Source organism: Anopheles arabiensis, chromosome 2 (assembly GCF_016920715.1).
Source record: "Anopheles arabiensis isolate DONGOLA chromosome 2, AaraD3, whole genome shotgun sequence".
Lineage (NCBI taxonomy): Eukaryota > Metazoa > Arthropoda > Insecta > Diptera > Culicidae > Anopheles > Anopheles arabiensis.
The window spans coordinates 15,702,946-15,724,887 of record NC_053517.1 but is presented as its reverse complement, the minus strand read 5'-3'; the positions used below and the strand labels follow the sequence as shown (position 1 = coordinate 15,724,887).

The 21,942-nt window shown below is 45.4% G+C and overlaps 3 protein-coding genes across 6 annotated transcripts in view; 1 reads left to right on the top strand and 2 right to left on the bottom strand.

Annotated features, from left to right (window-relative positions):
• Positions 1-8,442, top strand: part of LOC120897860 (serine/threonine-protein kinase minibrain) — a 56,082-nt gene extending 47,640 nt beyond the window's left edge. For all 4 annotated transcript variants that reach the window (XM_040302995.1, XM_040302991.1, XM_040302993.1 and 1 more), the window contains one exon: positions 2,422-8,442. In XM_040302995.1, coding sequence (XP_040158929.1) covers positions 2,422-3,719 — 1,298 coding nt within the window. In that variant the 3' untranslated portion in view covers positions 3,720-8,442. The remainder of the gene's footprint in view (positions 1-2,421) is intronic.
• Positions 8,443-10,216: 1,774 nt separating this feature from the next.
• On the bottom strand, positions 10,217-11,599 carry LOC120896099 (zinc finger protein 622). The gene has a single exon (XM_040299956.1). The coding sequence runs from the start codon at positions 11,451-11,453 to the stop codon at positions 10,275-10,277; it is 1,179 nt and encodes a 392-aa protein (XP_040155890.1). The 5' UTR covers positions 11,454-11,599; the 3' UTR covers positions 10,217-10,274.
• Positions 11,600-11,723: 124 nt separating this feature from the next.
• On the bottom strand, positions 11,724-12,843 carry LOC120896100. Its single transcript, XM_040299958.1, has 2 exons — positions 12,696-12,843; positions 11,724-12,615 (listed from the first exon to the last, which is right to left on the bottom strand). Exons 1-2 carry the CDS (start codon positions 12,714-12,716, stop codon positions 11,746-11,748), a joined length of 891 nt encoding a protein of 296 aa, XP_040155892.1. The 5' UTR covers positions 12,717-12,843; the 3' UTR covers positions 11,724-11,745.
• Positions 12,844-21,942: the final 9,099 nt, after the last annotated feature.

Sequence of the window (21,942 nt, the reverse complement as noted above, 5' to 3'; positions counted from 1 at the left end):
ATAAGCATTATGAAGTATAAGCAGATACATGGCATGAAATAGATGAAATAGAATAAAACTAGACAAACCATGAAACCCCAAACAGAGCAAAACGATAAAAAAAAAGAATAAATACATAAAACCCGAGACGACCTATATTTAGAGTAACCCAGTAATTCAACATAAGCTCCTTTGGCGAAGGAATGAAATCACGTAAAGCTAGAACACAGTACCATGCGGGATAGAGACGCAAAGTAAAAGCAACTTGAAAAAATACCTGCAAAGATTGTGTCACAGCGCGGAAAGGATTGCGCGTTGCGATTGCATTATACATTGAAAGTAAGGGTTGGTGGGTCATGCGGAACGAAGGTGAAAGAGAAATAGTATTGAAAACAAACAAAAAATTGAAAACAAAAACACAAAAATAAACAAGTACCAGAAGACTTTAGATTGTAACAAATGAGGGTGGGGCAATTGAACAGTTATGTTTAGGGAAAGAACAAGGATAAAAGCAAGATCCAGCAGTAAAAGCAGATCTAGACTACACTAATCATCACAGACGGCGCTACAAACGGTTCACTCCTCGGTTCACAAACAACCCCCACTACAATCAATCATGACACTATCTCGACTGATTTGCACTGTAGAAATGCTAGAGTTTCGTGTATGGATTGACATCCCAGCTCACAGGTGTTCATTTTTCGAGGACAGGCAAAAACACGAACAATTATCGCAGAATTTGTTCGTTACTTTTGCTGTCATTGTTAGCGGGCATTTGACTGGCGGTGAATGGATTAATGGGTTGGCACAGTACGCAAGCAACTGAATGTTTCAAAATAGTACAATGTATCGGAGAGCAGAAAACATCACATAGTACACCACGCAGCATAGATTAGGTATATGGTACGTTTCATTGCTTTTGTTTTACTTTCCCCAAAAGCTCCGAACGTCTGCAGTGTGCTGTAGGGAGAAAAGTAGCAACTTTTTGTTTTTAATACATAATATAGTCATCTTTTCCTCACCAATACCTCCAGTATTCAACAGCAATCGTGTATAAGAAAAAAGGGGTATGAGAACGGGATGCAGCAGAGCGCAAAAGGGATATGAGAAAAGCTAGCAGACATATTATGTGAATAGTTCTTAAACGACAAACACACACACACACAGACACATCCTATCTGATTATGATTATTTATTTGTCTGCATCCCGATACGATTACGTCTCCTCCAGTTCATACACACACACTCTCTCTCTCTCTACACACGTTCAAACACACATACACTCAGTCACACACATGCATATTCCTTCGTGTCCCATAATACACATATAATGGTAAGGGCTGGGGAAGAGTAGGTAATAATGGTGAAATGAAACGGGTGGAAGAAAGTATAACAGAACCAAACCTGACTACAAGTACCATAAATAACATACCAAATAGTATAAACTACAGAACAAGTAAAGAAAATAAACAAACAAACAAACAAACAAACAGAAACAGTGAAGTAAAGGGGAAGTAAGCATAAAGGGAAATAGGTGAAAAGAATCAACATGCAGAACTGGATTGTTTGATTTTTTGTTTCTGAGACTTTGAGCCTCTCCAAGGCTTCGTCTCGCTAACAGGAAAAGGTAAAGCTTTCCCCCCCCCCACCCGAATGTGAGTCCCTTATGCGGTATGCGAAAATGAACTTGTGGATCGATGGCGGATGTGGAGATAGGAAAGCAAGCAATAGCACATAATCAAATGTAAACGAGAATGCCAAAATGCAGACTAGAACTAGAGATGTAAAACAGCACGATACGTGTTCAGCAACAAGCATACATGATGAAACCAAACATAAAAACAACAGCGAGAAGAGAGAGTGAGAGAGCGATAGAGAGATAGAGAGAGAAAGGCACTTTTTTTTCTTTGGCTTGGTTGATGGTGGTGGAATGGCGCTAGAAAGCGTGAAACATGACAGAATTGTACAGAAAAGCAGAGCCAGACAGATACAGAGAAAGAGGAAAGGGAAAGAGTATTGCGATGTTGTGCACAGAGGTGGTGGAGCCTACAATCTTCTACATATTTTTTGGGTAACGTTTAACACTTTCTACTAATGGTAGTAATCAGTTTGTGTGTGTGCTTTAAATTGCTTCCTTTTCGGTATGTTGTTTGATTTTTGTTCGTTTACCCTACCAGAGCGAAAATGCATCTTTCGTTGTAAAATTTTGTTGTTTTTCTTACATTTATGTATGTGTTTTTTTCTTCTCCCTATTTTCAATGGTGACACAGTTACACAGTTGTTTTCTGTTCCATGTTGATTTGAAGTAGTGCAAAATTTGCTTATATTTGGTTGTTACTGCATGCGAAACACCGTTTTTCCCCCTCCCGCTTTGCTCGCAACACCATTCAAACGGGGTCGTATAGGTCCTTACTAACTGCTTGTTTTATTTCCCTTCCCCAGGTCTATCATCCCTGCATCAGCAGCAATCGTCACAGCCCCCTAGCCAGCAGCAAACACAACCAAAAGCGGCACAGCAGCAAACGCTCGTACTGCTGGCGCAACCCGCCACAGTCGGAACGAACGGGATACACAACAACAACAACACTAACAGCAGTAGCAGCAGCAGCAGCAACAGCAGTGGTGGTGCCGTGGCTGGGAATGGTGCCATCGCTGGAAGCAGTAGCGTTACCGGTGTCAGCACCGCCGCCGGTGTGATAGTGCCCGGCAGCAATGTCGTTGGCTCCTCAACCGCACCCACCACATCATCGTACCCGCTTGCCATGGATTGTGATCCACCGGCGACGGTCAGCCTTGGTGGCCACCATGCCGGCGGTTCGGCCGCGGCCCGATATGGAAACACCGCAGTTAGTGCGTCCGGAGCTGCGCCCGCCCCATCCCACTATCACCGGAGTCGATACTTAGCCCAGCAGCAGCAGCAGCAGCAGCAGCAACAGCACCAGCAAGCACAACAAGGACAGCATTTGCAAGGCTCCGCCTCGCACCTAGGTTCGTCCGCGTTGGTGGTTGGTGGCGGAGGAGGACACAAAAGCTACGCACCTGCCTCGTTACCACTCGACCTTGGCAGCCACATGGCGTCGTCGCTGGGCGGACTGGTGATACCGGATCACCATGCGCCGGCCGCCATGTCCGGTAGCTTTCTGGCGCACAACCTCTCCATGCCGCCGGGTGGTGGTGTAGTTGGGCCGGGCAGTATTGGCGGTATGCCGGTGGGAGGAGCGGTCGGCTACGCACCGTTTTCGGTGAACGAAGCGATGCTGATGGCGGCGGCAGCGGCCAGTAGCGGCGTCGGCGGCAGCGTTGGCCCACTCGGCGGTGGCAACAGCTTGGGCGTGATCGGTGGTCCGATTGGTGTCGGGTCGGTTTCTACGGTCGGACCTGCGTCACTCGTCGTCGGTGGATCAGCAGCAGCAGCCGTTAGTGTCGGTGGTGTTAGCAGTCATCATCTCATCGGCGGCACCGGAAGTAGCATTAGCAACAGTAGTAGTAGTAGTAGTAGCACCAATGGAGGAGCTGGAGGAGGCGCAGGACTAGCAGGGCCGTTAGGGAGTGGGACTGTTGGTGCGGGGTCCGGCTCGGCCAGCGGTGGTAGCAGTGTAGGTTCGGGCGGAAGCGGTATAGTTAGCAGTAGTAGTGCGAAAGGACACGGTCGGGGGCCACCGGGCGCTCCGAGCGATCGGGACGAATCATCACCTATGGTTGGTGTTTGCGTGCAGCCGAGTCCAGTTATCATTCACTGACACTGAACACAGACAGACACATAGCCCACAAGTGCATACCTTTTTTTTGTTGTTGCTTGCATAAACTTTGCAAAACATACATAGCTGGGAGGGGGAAATCGATGGAAGGATACAAGATACGTGCTCCCCCCCCCCCTTCCCCTTTAACACACACGTTTGCTTATCACAGGATGCTAGTAGAGCGCAGCTGAATCTGAATCCGTTTACATCGCGTATCACCTTCACTCGACTCAAACCATGCCACGTTCCATCTTCATACTCATCAGCATTTGCCAGCCTGTAAACAGATGGGAGGATGTTCTTTTTCTTCAACAGCACAAAATACCACTTTGCAAAGCACCGCCTGTCCTGCGTGGGCAGCGGTCCAATCACGTCCAGGCGCGCAATCATCATCAAACAAGCTTCATTTAATCAATCCATTGGTAGTGAGGAAAAGGGTGCGCAATTTTGTGCGACTGTGGTGCAATGGGTCCGATCCACCAATACAATACAGCGTCGTAGACTAGTGCGTTGCGGGAAGCTTTCGGGCCATTTTCGGTCCAGTTTCCAGCCTCCCTCTGGGGTAGCTGCTGTTGTTCCTTTACTGGCTTTGCTTTGTCTCCCAACCGAATATATGGGGTGCGGCCGCGAATTGATGCCAAACACAGATGAGCCAGGTTCAGCCAGCTGTGCGCCGCTAATTTTTGTAGGACGGCGTAGAAGGATGTAGACACGTGCAGGCAGCCAGGGGAGCGGAGGTGTTTCGTTTTAACACAGGCAAAGAAATGGCGAGGCGTTACACAAATAAGATAAACAGTTTTTTGCTAATGGTACTGCCACGGTAACAATCGGTTTTGGAGCAACAGGCGACAATGTACACATACATCCTTGTAGGGAGGGACAGATGATAACATCTGCTCGTTTTTTTAAGCGCTTAAACCATGTGTGGTTAGGGAGAGAGCGAGCGAGAGAGAGAGAGAGAAAGATAGAGAACCGCGGTGTGCACGGTCTCTTGTGCGGTCGTTCGTTTGCGGCGTGATGATGCCCGCGCCAAACAGTCCAAAACGGTAATGATGTGTTCCGAAAGGTTTAATGAATTCCTATTACTACCAATCTCTGTGTTCTCCGACAGGAAGTGAGCAGGAAGCTGTGCGTATGTGTGTGTGTGCGTGTGTGTGCGTATGCATGTGTGTATGTATGTATGTGGTATGCAATTCTCCGTGGGTTGAGGGGGAAACCGAAACTAGTGAAATAAGAGCGTGAAAGGTTTTAATGATGATGATGATGATGATGATGATGATGATGGCGCAACATGCATGCTCCGCTCGTAAACAGCAACGGTGTACCGGTGTGTGAACTCGGCATTCTCGCGTAGTTGTGTGTATTTTTGTCTCACCACTGCAGTAATGCAAATTCATTTCGATTTCAAACCCTTATTGGGCTTCGGAAAGAGCAACATACTATTATTTTATCGGTAGATCAGAATTGTTTTACATATTCACGGCCACGGACGGAGCGAATCGCTTAGTAGCAGAATTGAAATAATTTACGGAATTGTGAATAGTATACGGTTCGGTTTTAGGGACTGCTATCCGAGCTGCAAGCGTGCAGCACTAACGGGCCTAGCTGCTTGTCCATATTGGGCTTCAGCGGTGTGGTTTTGTGAAGGAAAATTTATTTTTTAGTGAGAATGTTGGTCGTGACGTTCATTTAGAATGAAGCTTACATTTGAATGTGGCTTAAACAAGATGGAATTGGTTTGATGAATAAAACATTTTGCAACTTGAACTTCACGACGAACCTGTTGCTGCTCTGGAAGGGCGCACATAAATCTTAACAATTGTTTTTTTTTCATCTCGTTTTATCCTTGGATCGAGAGCTTGGATGTGTTGCCATGCTTCGCCAAAATAAAACTCGTCGTCATTGGGACTGGATGAATGCTAACCGATCCCGGTGACTACCGGTTGTCGTCTGTTGTGAGCGGCTGGGCAGTGTGAGGCGGACGGGGGCTGTTTAGTAAAAGTGGGTGGGCTTAGGACAAGTAAGCAGCGTAAGGTTAGAAAATTGGGAAACTTTAAAATGCGTTTATGGGCGGATAGTTTTTGTCACGATGTTTTTTTCTTCTTCTTCTTCCTGTTTCCCTGCGGCGATCATACATTGATAATGGAAGGGAACGCGCGTTAGAAATCCTACGAGAAAGGAAGGGGAACTGTTTGCGGCAAAAACAGAGCCGGCGGAAGGCAAAACGTCTGTTTTTTTTTGCACGCACGGAAGGGTTTGTTGGCATCGGTGGCGGAAAGGCGGATGAAGCAAATGCAGGAACGCGGTGTAAAGCATGGGAGGAACATGAATGTACATATTAACTGATTAGCACTAATGATAAATATCAATAATTAATATAGTAATATTATTAAACGAAGAAGCAGAAGACGGCAACAAAACAAGGAAACCAACACAAAAAAAACACAAAACACGGATTGTAAATGAATGGCGTGTGCGGAATAAGTCAAAAAATGGACGGTTAGATTTGCAATTTGCTAAGCTGCAGCAGCTGCACCGGCAAATCGCGAAAGGTGTAGGTTAATAGGTATAATATGTACCGAAATCCAACACACACACATACACACAAACACACACATACAAACCAACATATACATACATACGCATACAGTACGTTTAAGTAAGAAAATGGTGAAAAGAAACAAAAAAAAAGAATTACTATACCGTAAGTGAAAAGAAATAGATCAAATAACTAAAGAAAGTAAATTAATTAAATTAATTATACTAAAACAAACGGAAAGGAAAGGACGAAAGACAACGGCACGAGAATAGAAAAAGGGAGGAGAAAGCAAAGCAACAAAAACACACACACACACACACATCCGTAAATGCAAACCAACACAGCATGGCGCAATGAAGAGGAAATAAATGTGCAAAACGAACGAAGAAGGTCGAAAAGTAATAAGAAATAAAAAAAAGAAAGAAGCAAATTGGCACCTATTTGGAAAGGTGGGGTGAAAAAAAGCTACACAAAAAGAGACAAGACAAAATGGCAACACACCTCGTACACATGCACAGAGATACACAACCACCACCACCACCAAGAGACACATATGTAGAAGAGAACACAACAAAATACACGGCATAGTGTGCAAAAGAAATGGTGGTAAAGAATAGAAAGTAAAGCTTAGTGCGCCGAATTACAAACGCTAATGAACAATGTGGAAGAGAAAGAAGAAAACATTACAATACACACACACATACCAGCGGCCGATGAGAACAAAACAACAATGGGCAACAGAATGTTTGCAACGGGGGAAAAAGATCAACAGGAAGTAGTAGCAGTTGTGTTATCTCACTCCGCCCCTCTCCCCTTCCACCCCCCCCCCCTTTCCCTTTTCCGAATCTATATTCTGGTGTACGAGCAGCGTGTTTGTATGGCGGTTGTGCAGTGTGTGTGTGTGTGTATCATTTTTTATAAGCTATGATAAATATAGCGCTTTACTCTGTACCCTCTGTGTAAAGAAATGCAATCTACCCTAACAAAAAAACAAAAATCCTTATAATAGTGGAATGCTAAAGGAAACAGCAAACAAAAGAGGGAGAGAGAGGCAAGCAAACAGACAAGCATTGGAAATAAGATACATTGCGTGTGAAACTAATAAGACCTAATTGGCAGCGAAAGCAGAGCGTGAACAGTGAGTTCGAAAAAGAGAGAAAGAGAGAGAGAGAGAGAGAGAGAGAGAGAGAGAGAGAGAAAAAATAGAACATGATTACTAAAGATACAAAACAAAGCAAATTCACACATTTTCGCCTGGCGATAATCCGAATCATTTGAGTTTCGTTCGGCCTTTCTCTTCCGTTCGGCGTTTTGCGTACTAAAAACGAGAGTAAAATAGACAGAGAAACACGTGGACGCAGCCGCCGCGTTGTGTGGGTTTCGCGATTCGCTTCGAATATGGTGGAATTCATGTTCCGTGTCGTTTCCATGTGCCGGCTGGCTATTATGTGTGCTGCTGTACTGTTACATGCATTCGCGTGCGTTTCTGCAAACGGTAACTGCACGCGACTGCAAAATTGTGTGCTGCAATGGAAAGAAACGTGTCGGCTAAATAGAAGATACAGTTGGCGTCCAGGATTTCTTCAGGAACAACAAACACAGCTGGTAGAGAAAGCATCTTGCGCGTTGCAACATTTTTAAAACCAACGGAAACATTTCTACGCAAAATACCACGCGCGGTGAAGATGTTGCGTGCATCTCAGCGCAGATCTATTGGCGCGCGCGCATAACAGCGCAGAAAGTGAACGCATTTTGGGTATGTTTTTGAGGGAGAAAGCATCGTACAGCAAGGTACGTTTGAGTGCGTTGGTGAATGATCATGGCAGAATTATAGCGATTGGAAAGGGTGGCCATTAACTCGGCTAGTTGAAAATCAGTTTGATCATGGTTTTGGCGACCGAAGAGCAATTGCCACCCTCCTAGATAGAGGTGCGCACGTGGCGTGTTGATGCAATGCAATAATATTAAGGATTTACCTTTCCCCTACACCAACACTGGTGGTGCGATCGGTACACTGGGGTGGCGGTGTATGTCTGTGCTCCTTTTCTTTTAATTTTTTTATACAAAACCGTTTGTAAAACAAAACAAAACAAAAATTGCCACCGGAGAAAGTCATTGGAAATATAAGACGTGCAAAAAAGAACGGTTGACTGCTTAAGGTTAGAAAGAAATAAACACAAAACATACACACACACGAACACACTTACGTACACGTAAATGAAAAATCCCAAATGAAAATGATAACTGCCGGTACACGATGTATGCAAGTAACTAGATAAATCAGTCGCGAATTAAGCAAAGTATAACATTACCTGGTGTTGTAACATGTACAGAGACGAGCAGCGTGGGGTTGCACGGTGTAAAGTAAGTGATGCAGGAGGGGAGGGAGGGAGGGGGGGGGCGCAACGTGTAAGATCAGCATAAAATACAGTAAATTCAATAGCATAGCGATTGTGAGTCTGGTGGCAGAAGGGTGAAGAAGGGGTCTTCTCCCGAGGCACGGGCGCAATTGGCGGGCCGCAAGATGCGTAAATTATTATTATTATATTTATATTCTATACAAACTCATTGCAACATAACACACATACATACATACATACGGACGACACGGCGGAAGGGCAGCAAGGAAGCAGGGTAGACTTCTTTCCGATGCAGAAGAATGCCCAATTCCTTTCGGAGCGAACAAAACTTAGCCTTTGCCAGAAGAAAAGTATCCCCCGGCGTGTGAAGGAGGAGCTGGACAAAGGGAGAGTGTAGAAGGTACAAACTAGCTGCTCGGTGGTACAAGATTAATGGATTATGATTTGATACTGAACACGACCACGCAGACCGGATGGGGCTTGTACAGTTTTGAGTGATCCACGAATGGGGGAAGGCGTTAGTCAATGGGAGGACCACGTTGGGTGGCGCGCGCGGGGTTTGAAGGATGGAAGCTAAATTAATAATCTTAAAAAGAAAACAACACGGAATGTGCGTGCGTGTTTGTGTGTGTGTGTGTTTGTGTGGTGGAGAGCACGTGCGCATATCCGCGGACGCGTAGCAATAATTGGGAAGCGAATTACGGGATTAGGAAACGATAATGAAACGAGAGGATCTGATCAGGTGGAGAAAAGGAGAGGAGCCTCGGATGGTGGTTTTTTGTGCTAAAATGAAAAAAAGAAAAAAGAAAATAAGACAAAACAATACAAGATGATTGGGTACCACAAGTGGTGAAATACATGGAAGCGAATCAGTCATACAGAAATAGAATGTTTAGCGTAATTTAAGCCGTAATATGCCCCACGCCAGTGAACACGCACGGCATGGAGGGAAGCTGACAAGAGCCGGGTAGCGCAAATGCAAACAGTGGAACAACAGAAAGAAGAAGGAAGAAAAGGAGGGCAAATGATCTGTTCCAGCAGTAGAACATGGCAGCGTGTAAGCAATGTAAAATTCGGCGAAGAGTTGAGTTTCTGCTGCAGCAGAAGAAAGTAGAATTACCTTCAACCCCCACTGAAAACACGTGAAACTTGATAATGCATGAAATGAGAGAAAGCAAAAGTGTTAAGTACGGTAATGCATAACAAATAAGTGAGAAACAAATGAGCCGAAGAGAGAAGGGCGTCATGATAAGAAAAACGGAAAGAAACAAAAATAATCATGAAACCCCTAAACAGAAGAGGAACGTAAAATCTACCCTGCGAGCGTGCGTGCGTGCGCTGGAGCATGTATGAACCTGTGGAAGCGGAAAACGAGAAAAGAAGTAAAAACAATGGCAAAAAGAAATTTTGAAAAATAGCCTGCCCAAGCGTACATTTCTTTTCTGTTTGTTGCCTAGCAACGCATGGAAGTTATATGACCACATGATGACACGCACGAAAAGATTGCAATTACTCACCGATTGATTACAGTTTTGGCAAGCAGGCGTATTCTCATGTGTGATTTCTTTCGGGCAAATGTTTTCTTGATAGGAATTGCCTTTCCTGCTTCCTGATGTAAGTGTACTCTTTATTTCGCAATCGCAACCTGTGTGTGTTCTAGAAGTTAACCTGTGGACGATAGTGGTGCTGCAGCTTGTTCGCCTTCACGCCGACCTGCTGCATGAGCTTAGCTTGCTGCCGCTTCATGACGTGCATATCGCGCGCGTTCCGTGCCGCCGCCTCCTGCTGCGTCGAGGTCCATCCGAGCGACCGGTACTGTGCCAGCACCTTGTGCAGCTTCTGGGTCGATTTTTTCACCACAACGGCTCGGTTCGGATTGATGCGCTGCTTGTAGTAGCGGAGCAGTGACCGGTGCCCTATCACGTTACCGGACGGCAGCACGAGCTGGAACTCGTCGCCATCCAACGCGTTCGAAGGGTCGAGTTCCGCGTCCACGTCCATGCCCTCCTCGTGATCCGGGTAGCTGCTACTGTAGTCGTAGAAATCGACGTACTCGGCCAGTGCACCACCCTCGTGCAGCATCTTGCAGTGGCCTTTCTCCGTCATGTGGCTGCGAACCGCCTCCATCGAGTAGAACGTTCGGCCCCGCTCGTTGCACCACAGGCAGATGTAGTCCCGGCACACCTTTTCCGCCAGGTAGGTCAGCAAGCCCTCCACATCGACACAGAACTCCGCGTCCGGGATGAAGAACGAATGGACGATCGACATGTGCTTGATGTTCTCCAGCAGATCCTCGCTGTGGTGCGCACAGAAGATGCAATCGTTCCGCTCGATCGGATTTTCAAACTCGACATCTTCCCATTCGTCCGAGTCGCCGTCCTCGACCATCTCCTCGTCGCCTCCCGCCTCGGCTTCGGCCGCTGCTGCGGCTCGTGCTGCCGCGCGTGTCGACTTTACCGATACTTCCACCTCCGCGTCCATCCGCGTGCCTTCCGGCGCCGAGCCACTGGGGCCTCCGTTCGTACCATTGCTTTGGGCGAGGTACTGCTGCAGATTGTCCTTGTGCTTCCGGCTGTCCAGGTGGTTGTCGTGAGCGTTTTTCGTTTTAAACACCTTCCGGCACGCTTTGCAGTACAGCGACTGGTCTTCCTGCGCGGCGGCGTCTTCCGTTTTCTGCTGGATAAGCCGTTTCTCGAACTCCTCTATCGTTACGGGCGGCAGTTCGGCCAGCTTGCGCTTCAGGTTGTACCGATGCCAGTGGGTTTTGTAGTGCTCTCGCTGCATTTCGGCGGTCGCAAAACGAACGCCACAGTTAAGGCACGTAAAGCTAGACATGTTGCTGACTGTTTGGGTAGCTTCTTTGTCTATAATTTAACCACTTTTTGTGCAATCTCAGTAAAAAAAACGTGTTGTATGCTGCTGACGGGAATGCGGTATTGTTGTGAAATGTGTTTTCTGCACGCCAATGTTTATCCGTAGCTGTCAAAGTTTGTCAGTTAGCGTATAACTGCAGGTTCATTTCTTGGAAGGTATGAGCCGTGTGTCTTCACCTAGCATAAGGGTAAGACGTTTACTCAAAAAAGCAGATGTAATAAACACGATAAATTAAAACGTTAAACCAGGTTTATTAAATATCCAAAATATCGTCCAACCATTGTTGAATGTCTTCCTTCGAATCTTTTCCCGAGCCTTGTGGAGGCGGGTTCGTTGAGGTTGTCGCAACGGTTGGTTCAACTTTGGGAACGATTTTGGGGACAGTTTTACTCACTTCTGGTTCAATTTTAAGCTCGCTCAACTTGGCTTCCACGGGCTTAACTGGCTCTTTCGATAAATGCAATTGCTTTGTTTCTGTCACACCGACGGAATCATTCAGCTTCGGGTTAGCAAATTTCCCAACGAAACATGGCGTTGGTTGCGGTTTCCTTGGCGGAGGAGGCATGTTTTCTTTGTGCTTCTGGGAAACTGGTCCGACTTTGACGCTCGACGATAGATGGTCGGCAAAGGTTTGCTGGAACTTGTTCGTATGTATTTCCGCCTTTTGTCGCATTAGATTAAGCTCCAGCGTGCTGAACAGTGTTTCGTCGTATCCGTGTCGCTCGTAGAACGGGATGCACCCAAGGCTGGCGTTCAGCAGCTTCGTATCGATGCGGAAGTACTCACTGTAGCGGTTCTTTTCATCCTCGCCCGGTAGATCGGTGTCCGGTTGTAGCCAGCGTTTCTCCGAGCTAAGCAGAAAGTGGCTCGCACTCGATGCGGGAAGCTCGAGCAGCTTCTCAAAATCGGCCGCCAGCAGCTGTTCGTCTTCCGTGTCGCTGTCGCTCGATGGAAGATTCCGCTCTTCGGTCCAGTTTTGCTGAATCTGGCGCTTGCCGTACCGATCGTCACAAACGACGAGCGGTGCCGTATGCTGTACTTCGGGTGGTTTAGGGCCACCCTTTTGCTTGGCTGGCTTTGGTGGTGGTGGTTTTTTGTGAACTTTGTCCTGACGTCGTTTCGCCTGCAAGGAAATGTGTTTACCATTAAGTCATGCCCGCTTTGGCGCAACGGAGTTAAGCGTGATGTCATCGGTATACTTACTGCAAAAGAAGCTTTATCCATTCTGTTAGAGAAAAGCTGTTTTTTACCAGACAATGCAAACAGTACACCGGGAGTTTGGGAAGGAAAGAATCGATTCAATTCATAAGGGATGCCCAAACAAGTTGTTCTCGAAGGTAAACAAACCAGCTGCATTGACATGTCAGTGGTCGCCCACCTTGCTGTACAATGTGCCGAGAAAAGCCTATTCGGGTTATTTAGCAGGTACTGTGGAGTATATTTACAGTTTACTGGAAAGACATCCCTGGGTAACAAAATTTTGATTGTTGTATGACTTTGTGCGTTTTGGACTGGCAGCGGGCATTAAGTGTTACCTCTTTTACACTTTTCCTACAAACTTATACACTGCCACTTCTGGCAATAGCTTGATATTTAATAATTCTTAATATTGTAGCTCTCATCCGCCCTTTCCTGCTCCCGTACAAAAATAAAAAAAGATCACGTGATAAACGTGATTACAATTTGTTATAGGCAACAAAAATGAAATTGCTCGTTGTGTTAAGCGATGCAGCAACCTTTCTAGTTCTAGCGATGCATACCCAAGTGCCACAAATCCACTAAACGACCACTAAACGGCTTCTAAACGACTCAAGTTCTCTACCTAAACGGAATATAGAAAGACTTCGTTTAGCAGACGGCAAACGACTCATGCATTCTAAAAATAGCAAAAAAAAGCTGGTGGCGCTATCTGTTGATGGGTTACCCCAAACATTTGAGCTTCATCGCTTGGAGGAGAGCTTTCTCATTTCCTCTGTACTGTTGTATGGTTTCGCATTGAAGTTATGCATCGCTAGAACTAGAACGGCGATACGATTGTTTAAAAACTAAACTCCAACGAAAACCACTAGCACTGAGACAAGTGAGATTTGAGTAATGGTCGTTGGTGTTGATACCCACGTATCTGACCACACGACCATACACATAGATTTTTGCTCAGTAAGTTAGAAGGCTTATAGGTCATGATAAGATGAAACTTGTCGAAACACATTGCAAGAAAAGGATAGCAATATAATGATGAGTTACGCCATCTATTGATCAAACCAATGAAGCTGTGGAGCTTTCATTTTTTTTCTATGGATATTCAATTTTCCAGTCGTTTAAGCTTAATCTGTGGCGCTTGGGTAACTTCAATGCGAAACCATACAACAGTTCAGAGGGAAGCAGAAAGCTCTCAAAGCGAGGAAAGCTTCACTGAGTGCCTATTCCAGCAACAAATGGCGTCACAAGATTTTTTGTTGTTGCTTTTTGTTTTAGAATACATCAGTCGTTAACCGTCTGCTAAACGAAGTCTTTTTAGATTCCTTTTAGGTTGAGAGCTGGAGCCGTTTAGAACCCGTTTAGTGATCGTTTAGTGGATTTGTGGCACTTGGGTGAACGCATACCGAATCTAGAACTAATTACCAACCCATACTGATCCTAGAACAGATGCTGACTCCATACCAGGTCTGGAGATTATTCTGAACCCGTACCATCTAGTACAGATCCCTAGCCCATACCGCACCTAAAACTGACTCTGAACCCACAACGGGTCCAGGAATAAATTCTGAGCCCATACCGTTCCTGGAACCAATCCTGGAACTGATTCCCCTTCAAACTACCCCATCTTTGAGGGTTAAAAAATAAATCTATAAAAAAAGGAAATTTCTTTCAAATTACATTTCTGAGTACCTTTTAGTTAAAGTCGAATATTTGTGAAAATAAGCCAATAAGCTGATTTGCTTTATTATAATGAACACATTATTGCTGTAACGTTGTACAAAAGCTTTCATCAGGGAAGCTGTTACTTGAAAAAAAAAGAAAACAATTAGCACAACCCATCTTGTTTCCAGCGAATCTCAAATCCCTCCACGATACACTTTACTCATGGGAGCGGATAAAATACCGAAACCAGTGTAAAAATCTCTAGCAAAGCAGGGATGCAACAGTTCCACTGCTTTGCACATGTAAATTGATTATTAATTCAATTACAATCGATAGCAATTTATTATGAGCCACAAGCGATTTAGATAATTTCAATGCTGTATGCAGAGATGAATTCAATAATGTGTGCAATTCTCACTTTCGCTCAATGGAATATGTTTTACCAGTTAGTCCCATCAACTCTCTTTAATGTAAAGCGAAATGTTATCACAAATTGCATAAAAATGGTACAAAGAAAATCATTTTGCGCTTGTGCAGTTTGTTTCCATATCGATGTACGGTGTTCTAATGATTTTTTTTTGTAAGACGAGGGAATATTTCACGGCAACAAAGAATACATTTCAAAACATGGCATTTTGGAAGCTTTTTCTTTCATACGGAACAGTAGACTTACCAGCCTTCAATTTCGTTGTCCCTCCGCCTGTTATCCACCACTTAGACCAAATAAACACAACAAACTGTACCGGCCATCACTGGTTGGCTGGTTGCATCCTGACGGCCATCCGTTCAACCGGTGGCCGCTCGCTTTGTGCACGAGCCAGGCATGCTGGTCCGCCACGCCGGGTGTGTGTATTTAATTGGCAGCCAGGGCGGACTGGCGCTGCCGTAATAGGATCAAGAGATTTACGGTAAAGTAGATTATTGATTGAAATTAGACGCCATTGCCCGCGACCGTGTGTATCCGGCTAAGAAGAGAAGAGGAAAAAGAAAAGAAAAAAACAAACTGAAGCACGAAAAGCTTCCAGATGAATTGGGCGAGTGTTCGGCAACGGAAAGGATAAAGTACCGTGCGGATGAGAGATGCACATTTTAATAGGATTCTTAGCGGGCTCTTGATTCTGTCTCGTTCCCTGGGCTTCCCGTAATCAGGGGCGTGCTCCCACATTGATGGGGGAGAAGAGGGGTGGGGTTGGTTAGTTAGCACTTTGTTAATAGGTTTGTTTTAATGGCAAGTAATGAGCTTGGGCCGACATGTATGAAGAGGAAGTAAATGGCTTACACAAATGGAGCATGAGGATAAAAACGATGTACAGAATCGTGCTTGTAATGGGGGTCATGAACGCAGACGTAACAGCTACAGACACTGTTTAATAAAGATTGTATGTTGATTTGATTTTATATCCCATGTTAAAATTGTTAGACAATAGCAATTGCTTGTGGATCTTTGTAAGATCATCGGCTTTTCCCTTGTACATAGAAGCGCTGAAGGTTGCATACCTTTAGGCGCAATGCACATTCCGCAGGGACCAACATCAAGTTGCTTGCTCGCTTTGGTTAGAGTAGGTCGACAAACAGTTGGGCTGAATGGGAAAGCAATGAGCATGTTGATATTATTGCTTAGGTGCATGGGTCTAACCACTTCTATCCCTCATTTCGAAATAAATATGATTCTTGAATGCTGCAGTTGCTTGTTCCGTGACAGAGTCTTCAAGGCTTACCTAACAACTTAGGAACTGTCCTGGGATCACATCTTGAATCCTTGCCAGCTGCTGGCGTAAAGCAAACTGTCTTAGATCTTCTTCTTTGGCACAACAACCGCTGTCGGTCAAGGCCTACCTTGTACCCACTTGTGAGCTTGGCTTTCAGTGACTTATTGTTACCGTAGCAGGATAGTTAGTCCTACGTATGGGGGCACGGTCTATTTGGGGCTATAACCCATGACGGGCATGTTGTTACGTCGTACGAGTTGACGACTGTACTACCAGACCGGCTCAAACTGTCTTAGATAGTCACGCTTTTAAGTTTATTATTGAAGCCTCGGCTAGCAATATTTGAAGTATTAAATAAGAACAACAAGAAGTAAAAATTGGAAACTTTTGGGTTCCATTAACAGTACACCATTAAAAAATCAATCAAATCGTCATCAAATCAATTAAAAAAAGGTCTAATGTATCTAATCTTAATTATATGCCTCTTAGAAGCTGTTATCTGGAAAAGTCAAGCGTCCATTAGGACCAGGTATACAGCTGCATGGTTGGAAAGAAGTAAGACGCCATTACACGTAGCACCAAATAGCCCATCGTCCTGACAAGATTAACTCACTATTGCTCTTGTCTGAGTTGGTCGCATTTGCACGCTGCCCACCGTCTTGAAGTGTCATCTCCCAAAACGATGGCAACTGGCGGTAGCGCTTTCTGCTTTAAAATTCCCCCCGAAGCCTTACCTGTGTCGTGTCGGTGCTCCGTTAAGTAAGCTGCATCTCCTGCACCTGCAGCATCATTATTGTGCATCCTGCTGTAGCCCGTTGGGCACAGCAGCTTTCACTCTCTCTCTCTTCCTAAAGCTTTTTGTTTAACGAAGTAGCATTATCCGGCACGGGGAAAGGCTTCTGTTGAATAGCCCCTAACTCTCTCTCTCTCACTCACGCACTCGATTGCATTCACAGAAATGGCACAAGATAGCAGGACACGAAATGAGGGGGGTAAATGGCACACAACAAATAAGCATGTCTTCCATGGAAAGAAGTTAACTACGACCAACGGCCGAACCCCTGGTAGTGACGTCCCCAACGTCGTCGCGTGAGCTCGTGGTAAATAGGCAAGACATAAGTAGCGAGACTTTAAAACTCTGACGACGCAGCAGATTCGCGCTACAGTGCTGCCTCACCGATGGGACGGAACTCGGGAGAAGGCAAACAAACGGGGGCAAACGGGAGTTGGTAGAAGCTCCGTAGCAGCAGGTAGCTTGCTTGAATGATGGTTGGTAACCGTGGCGCTCTGCCTGCGGGCGAGGGCACGCTTCGCAATGGTGTGTCGCTTTTGTTGCGTGCCGAGAGATGATATGTCCCCGAGAGCGTGTCTGTTGAAGGCCAACGCAATGGACCGACGTTTTGCTGGAATGAACAAACAAATCCGCTGGAGTGTCCCCAGGAATGCTCCCGCTCTGGGTTTCCCGAGGATAGTTTTCTCTTGAAGTACGTATTACAATTAATGTAACAGAAACCAACCAACGAAGCTTGCAACGTGTCTTACCCTACCAATTAACTGTGCCTTCTAATTAGATTTATTTTACACCATTTCCCCTTTGGAGACATTTATTTAAGAAATTTGTATGCGCATAGGAATTCACTCCCAGGGGCATATCAATATTCTACAACCAAGCACCCAGTACCAAGGGTATGGCACCGCGTGATGGATTCCGGGACGAAGCAACAGCCACGGGGTTAGTAATTTCGATGCGCCACGGGGCATTCCGGCAATACACTGGCGATCCAAAAATTGAACAGCTCCCTCTCGGGGCATTCGGCGAAGTACACGCGACCAACCCCCCCCCCCCCCCCAATCCCAGGTGTCCCTGTGCAAAGACACATTCGAAGAATTTCGCTCCCAATCCCGTGGACCTTTTCCGGTGGGCAGCTTTTATTTGCGCTTCCGAGTGTACGCGGTGTAAGTAGCAGCCGATCGATCGATTGGCCTGACCCGGCGGCGACAATGGTGGTGAAAAATATCCACAACCACACACACACACACACACACACACACACACTGGCAAGTGCCTTGGCAGTTTGTTTGTTTGTTTGTGCCCGGCTGGATGGGTGTCCCTTTTATGTGTCCGGCTACCTGGTGCTGATGCTTTTTTTTTTCTTCTCTCTCTCTGCTGTGCCGGATATTGCTGCTTTCCTGTGATCAGCGCTCGGTCCGCGCCGTGTGTGTGCTGGGATTTTGCTGAACTGCGGGCACTGTTCGGTGTACTCTGTTTTCCGATGGTTTCCGATGGATATATATATATATATATATATATATATAAACCTTACCTACCTACCGGCATACCGCATCCGTTCGGGATGCTGTCCGCTACTATTTGAACAAATTTCTCCCCCGAGGGTGTGGCCGGTGCCACCGCAAGCAAATAACGATGCCGCTGCGGGCAGTGTGAGCGATGCGATGGGCTGTGGGCTCCTGGTGGAGGATGGAGATGGGACCATCCTGGTGCTTCGGTTGCCCTACCTGTTGCGTGCAACACTCGATGGCGGTCCAACGGCCTTCTTCGATGGTGTTGCGACCGTGATCGTGATGCGGCGCACTCGCGTCCAGCTTTGTACGCGCCGGTAGGGGCTGTGACATTTTAGGTGTTTGTCTTTGGTAGGAGGATTGGTCTTTGAACTAGATGCGATTGAAGAGACTCCCCTTCCTCCCCCCTCCCATTGTGTCATCCCTTTCAATAAGCGGGTGTGTATTCGTTGCTGGGGAAGCAATTTTTAAAGCAAGCCATGATTTCAATATGCTGGTGGTGTTGTTGTTGTGTCTTGTGTCAGTGTCACCAGCTCTACCAAGCCCGAGTCTTTTAATTCGCGGCTGCCTATTGGTGTGGTTGTGCCGTTGCTCCCAGGTTCCGAGGGATGGCTGAGGAAAGGACCAACCTGTTTGGTTTGATTAGGATGTTCAGTGAGTGTTTGCGTTTTTTTGTTCTTTGTGATGTTCTTGATTTGCTCCTAAAACAGTGCTGTGCTATTAAAATAATGGATAACGTTAAGGTTTATAATAGAAAGCGAGCTTGATTAGCCCTTGCTCAACGTGTGTTTGCAATCTGCTACTATCCTTAGTGTATGCTTAGGTAATTAAGTTTTTGATTAAATGCAATGAAACCACGTCGAGCTAACGACTACTCATCCATACATTCCTGCTCAGTCAAACCGTTCGTTTGGAGGAAATTTCAATTTGCTTTTCGGTAATTGCTTTCCGGTATTGATTGCGGCAACAGTTACCTACCAATCGTCGAGATGATGAGTGCCTTTCCGATTTTGTCTCACAATTTAGGAGCAATTGAACGAATGAAAGTGTCCATTGCTGATCACGTAATTTGCATCAAACAATTTTAGCCAACAAAGGGTGCTTTAGATTTTCGTTTTTAATATTTAATGCAGCATCATAATGAATTGAGTTCGAAACGGAGATTTCATGTTTTTTTTTTCTATATAAACGCAATATTGTGAAACGGAAAACAGTCCCCCTGACAGCGATTTTATCAGTGAGAATGTTGATTACGCTTTTTACCCAGAAAAACTATTTCCCGCTACCGTGCCCAGTGAGTGTGTGTGTGTGGAAATAATTGCAAATTTTCCAACAATTATCATTACTTAATAGCCGACCCGATGGTGTAGCGAATAGCGTGACACAGTATGTTGGGGATGCGGTTGAAGCCACGGCAAATTGAAACGTCAACGTTTGGAGTGGGCCTTCTTTGAAATGACAGTACGGTGATGGCGGCAGAGGGTTATACTATGGAGAAGAGAGGGGACTGCGGTGTAAAATCAAGCACAAAGAGCTTTTAATAAGCGTGTTACTATGGCTGGCTGTGGTGACATGGTAGCGGGCATTGGTTTGGAAATTATGTGTTGTATGGTGTGTTTATTTTATTATTTATTTAAATAACGAATATTATGGGCCTGTCGCCGTTGTGAGTTGATCAGTTGTCAACTAGCACGGCTTAACAACACGCTCATCATGTGTTCAATCCCCGTGTGGACCCCAATCCTCATACGCACGACTGATTATCGTGCTATGGGTAAACAACAAGTCTCTGGTAGGCAACCCATTACGGGTAAGGGTAGGCCTAGATCTACAATAGTCGTTGCGCCAAAAAAGAGGAATAATTTATATATTTTTTTGTATTACGCAGGAACAGCTGCACCGTAATGATTAATATATTTTTTTTACATTCTACTGATATGTAGGCACCAATGCTCCAATAGTTCTATCGGGCATCGATCCGGTAAATATACTTGTAATTAAGCGTTTAGTTGCAAATGTTGAGCGTCTAATTTAGTGTGTTAAACTTAATTAAATGATTTAACTATCATTTCAATCAAGATTAGAGCCATCGTGTGGTAAGAATTCTGCAACATCGAATAGACGGTATAACCAAAAAAAAGGCACGAAAATGCCAAAGCGTGCAATAATTTGGAAAACATCTTTTTTGTAGCTAAAATCGGCATCAGCAAACCGACAGCAGCACCACAAAGCAACCGTGCGCTGCCACAATGTTCTGCCACGCTCTTCTTGTAAATAGCGTGCTACACGCTCCACATCCAACAACTGGTCCAGCAAGCCATGCGAAAAAGATGCCATGCCAACCGATAGCAAGCTTCTACGGCTTTTACAGCTGACTATGTGGACGGCCAACGTCCGCATCCGCCTAAATGGGCCATGGTTCGCTTAGCGCTGCCTTGGTGAGATATAGTGAAGTGGCTGAAAGATACTTGAACACCCTGCAACAGCTACCGTTCCCAAGAAGACTTTATTTATAAACAAATGCTCAATGGCTCAACATTGTTTGTCGGTCGCCGGTCGAGTGTTGTACCGTGCAAAGTGGCCACTGCTAGCTATCGTGAGCCGGTGCGATGCGAAGCTTAAGATGAATGGTTTATCCTAAACCGTCCCGGAGTTGGCCTATCTTTTTTTTTCGCGCTGGGTTTGGCGAGCGTTTATTTCGGTGAGGATAAGGGGGGTATTCAGAATCTCTAGAAGCTTCGTGTGCTTACGGTGATGAAGCAGCAATATTTATTTTTTTGCAGGCCAAATCATTAGGCGCTAATCGATGCGATCGATGAAGCCGATGTTCGTTTGCTTGTTTTCTCGATAGATAGTTGTTTGGTGTGGTGCAAAAATAAGCAAAGTTAGGTTGTAGTACGGGAAGCTGTTTTGTTGTTTTGATGCAAAGGAAAAATGTGCTTGGCTGTTTACAGGAATTGCGATCAATCTGAGTTTGCATAATGAAAAACAACAACATGAACTGAAAATATGAACTAACTGGGCGTATGGCTCGGAGGCCAGTCAATGCACACCTGCATTCCCCGTTGTCGATCGGAATCGGTTGGTAAGAATTGTAAGGATCCTCTGCTCGACTGCAGCCGGTAAAAGTTGGACGTACGAATTTACTGCCCGGTTCAATCAGTGTTTCTAGGAATAGTTTTGTGAGCTATTCCTAAAAAAAACAAAAAAACTGATGCTTTTTTGGGCTTTTCGTCGAAAATTGCAGCACTGTATTGGTACATTGTTCAATGATTGAATTTGTGCTCAAGTGCTCCAATATGAAATCGGATCGAGAAGTTAGGCATCAGCGTTTGTATCTAGCATCGTCCCTAAGCCGTTTTTTGCATTAACATGTTTACATGTCGTTCAACGAATCTTGTCGAACTTTCTCTTACGCAAAGAAGCGTGTAGCGCTGCGAGATGTTACGCATCAAATGCGTTCTACGGTTGTGGTTATTCGTCGGAAAACCATGAATGCATTTTCGCAGTATGAACTATCGAACGATAGCGGCCGTTCCTGTCAAGGTGAGCACGTTTGATTGGTTCCTATTGAATGC

What these genes read in the sequence shown, in the direction of transcription:
- LOC120896099 (XM_040299956.1), bottom strand. Translation starts at nt 11,453, where the DNA reads ATGTCTAGCTTTACGTGCCTTAACTGTGGCGTTCGTTTTGCGACCGCC.
- LOC120896100 (XM_040299958.1), bottom strand. Translation starts at nt 12,716, where the DNA reads ATGGATAAAGCTTCTTTTGCA. An exon ending in TGGATAAAGCTTCTTTTGCA is followed by an intron (nt 12,616 to 12,695) that starts GTAAGTATACCG and finishes ATTTCCTTGCAG; the next exon opens with GCGAAACGACGTCAGGACAA.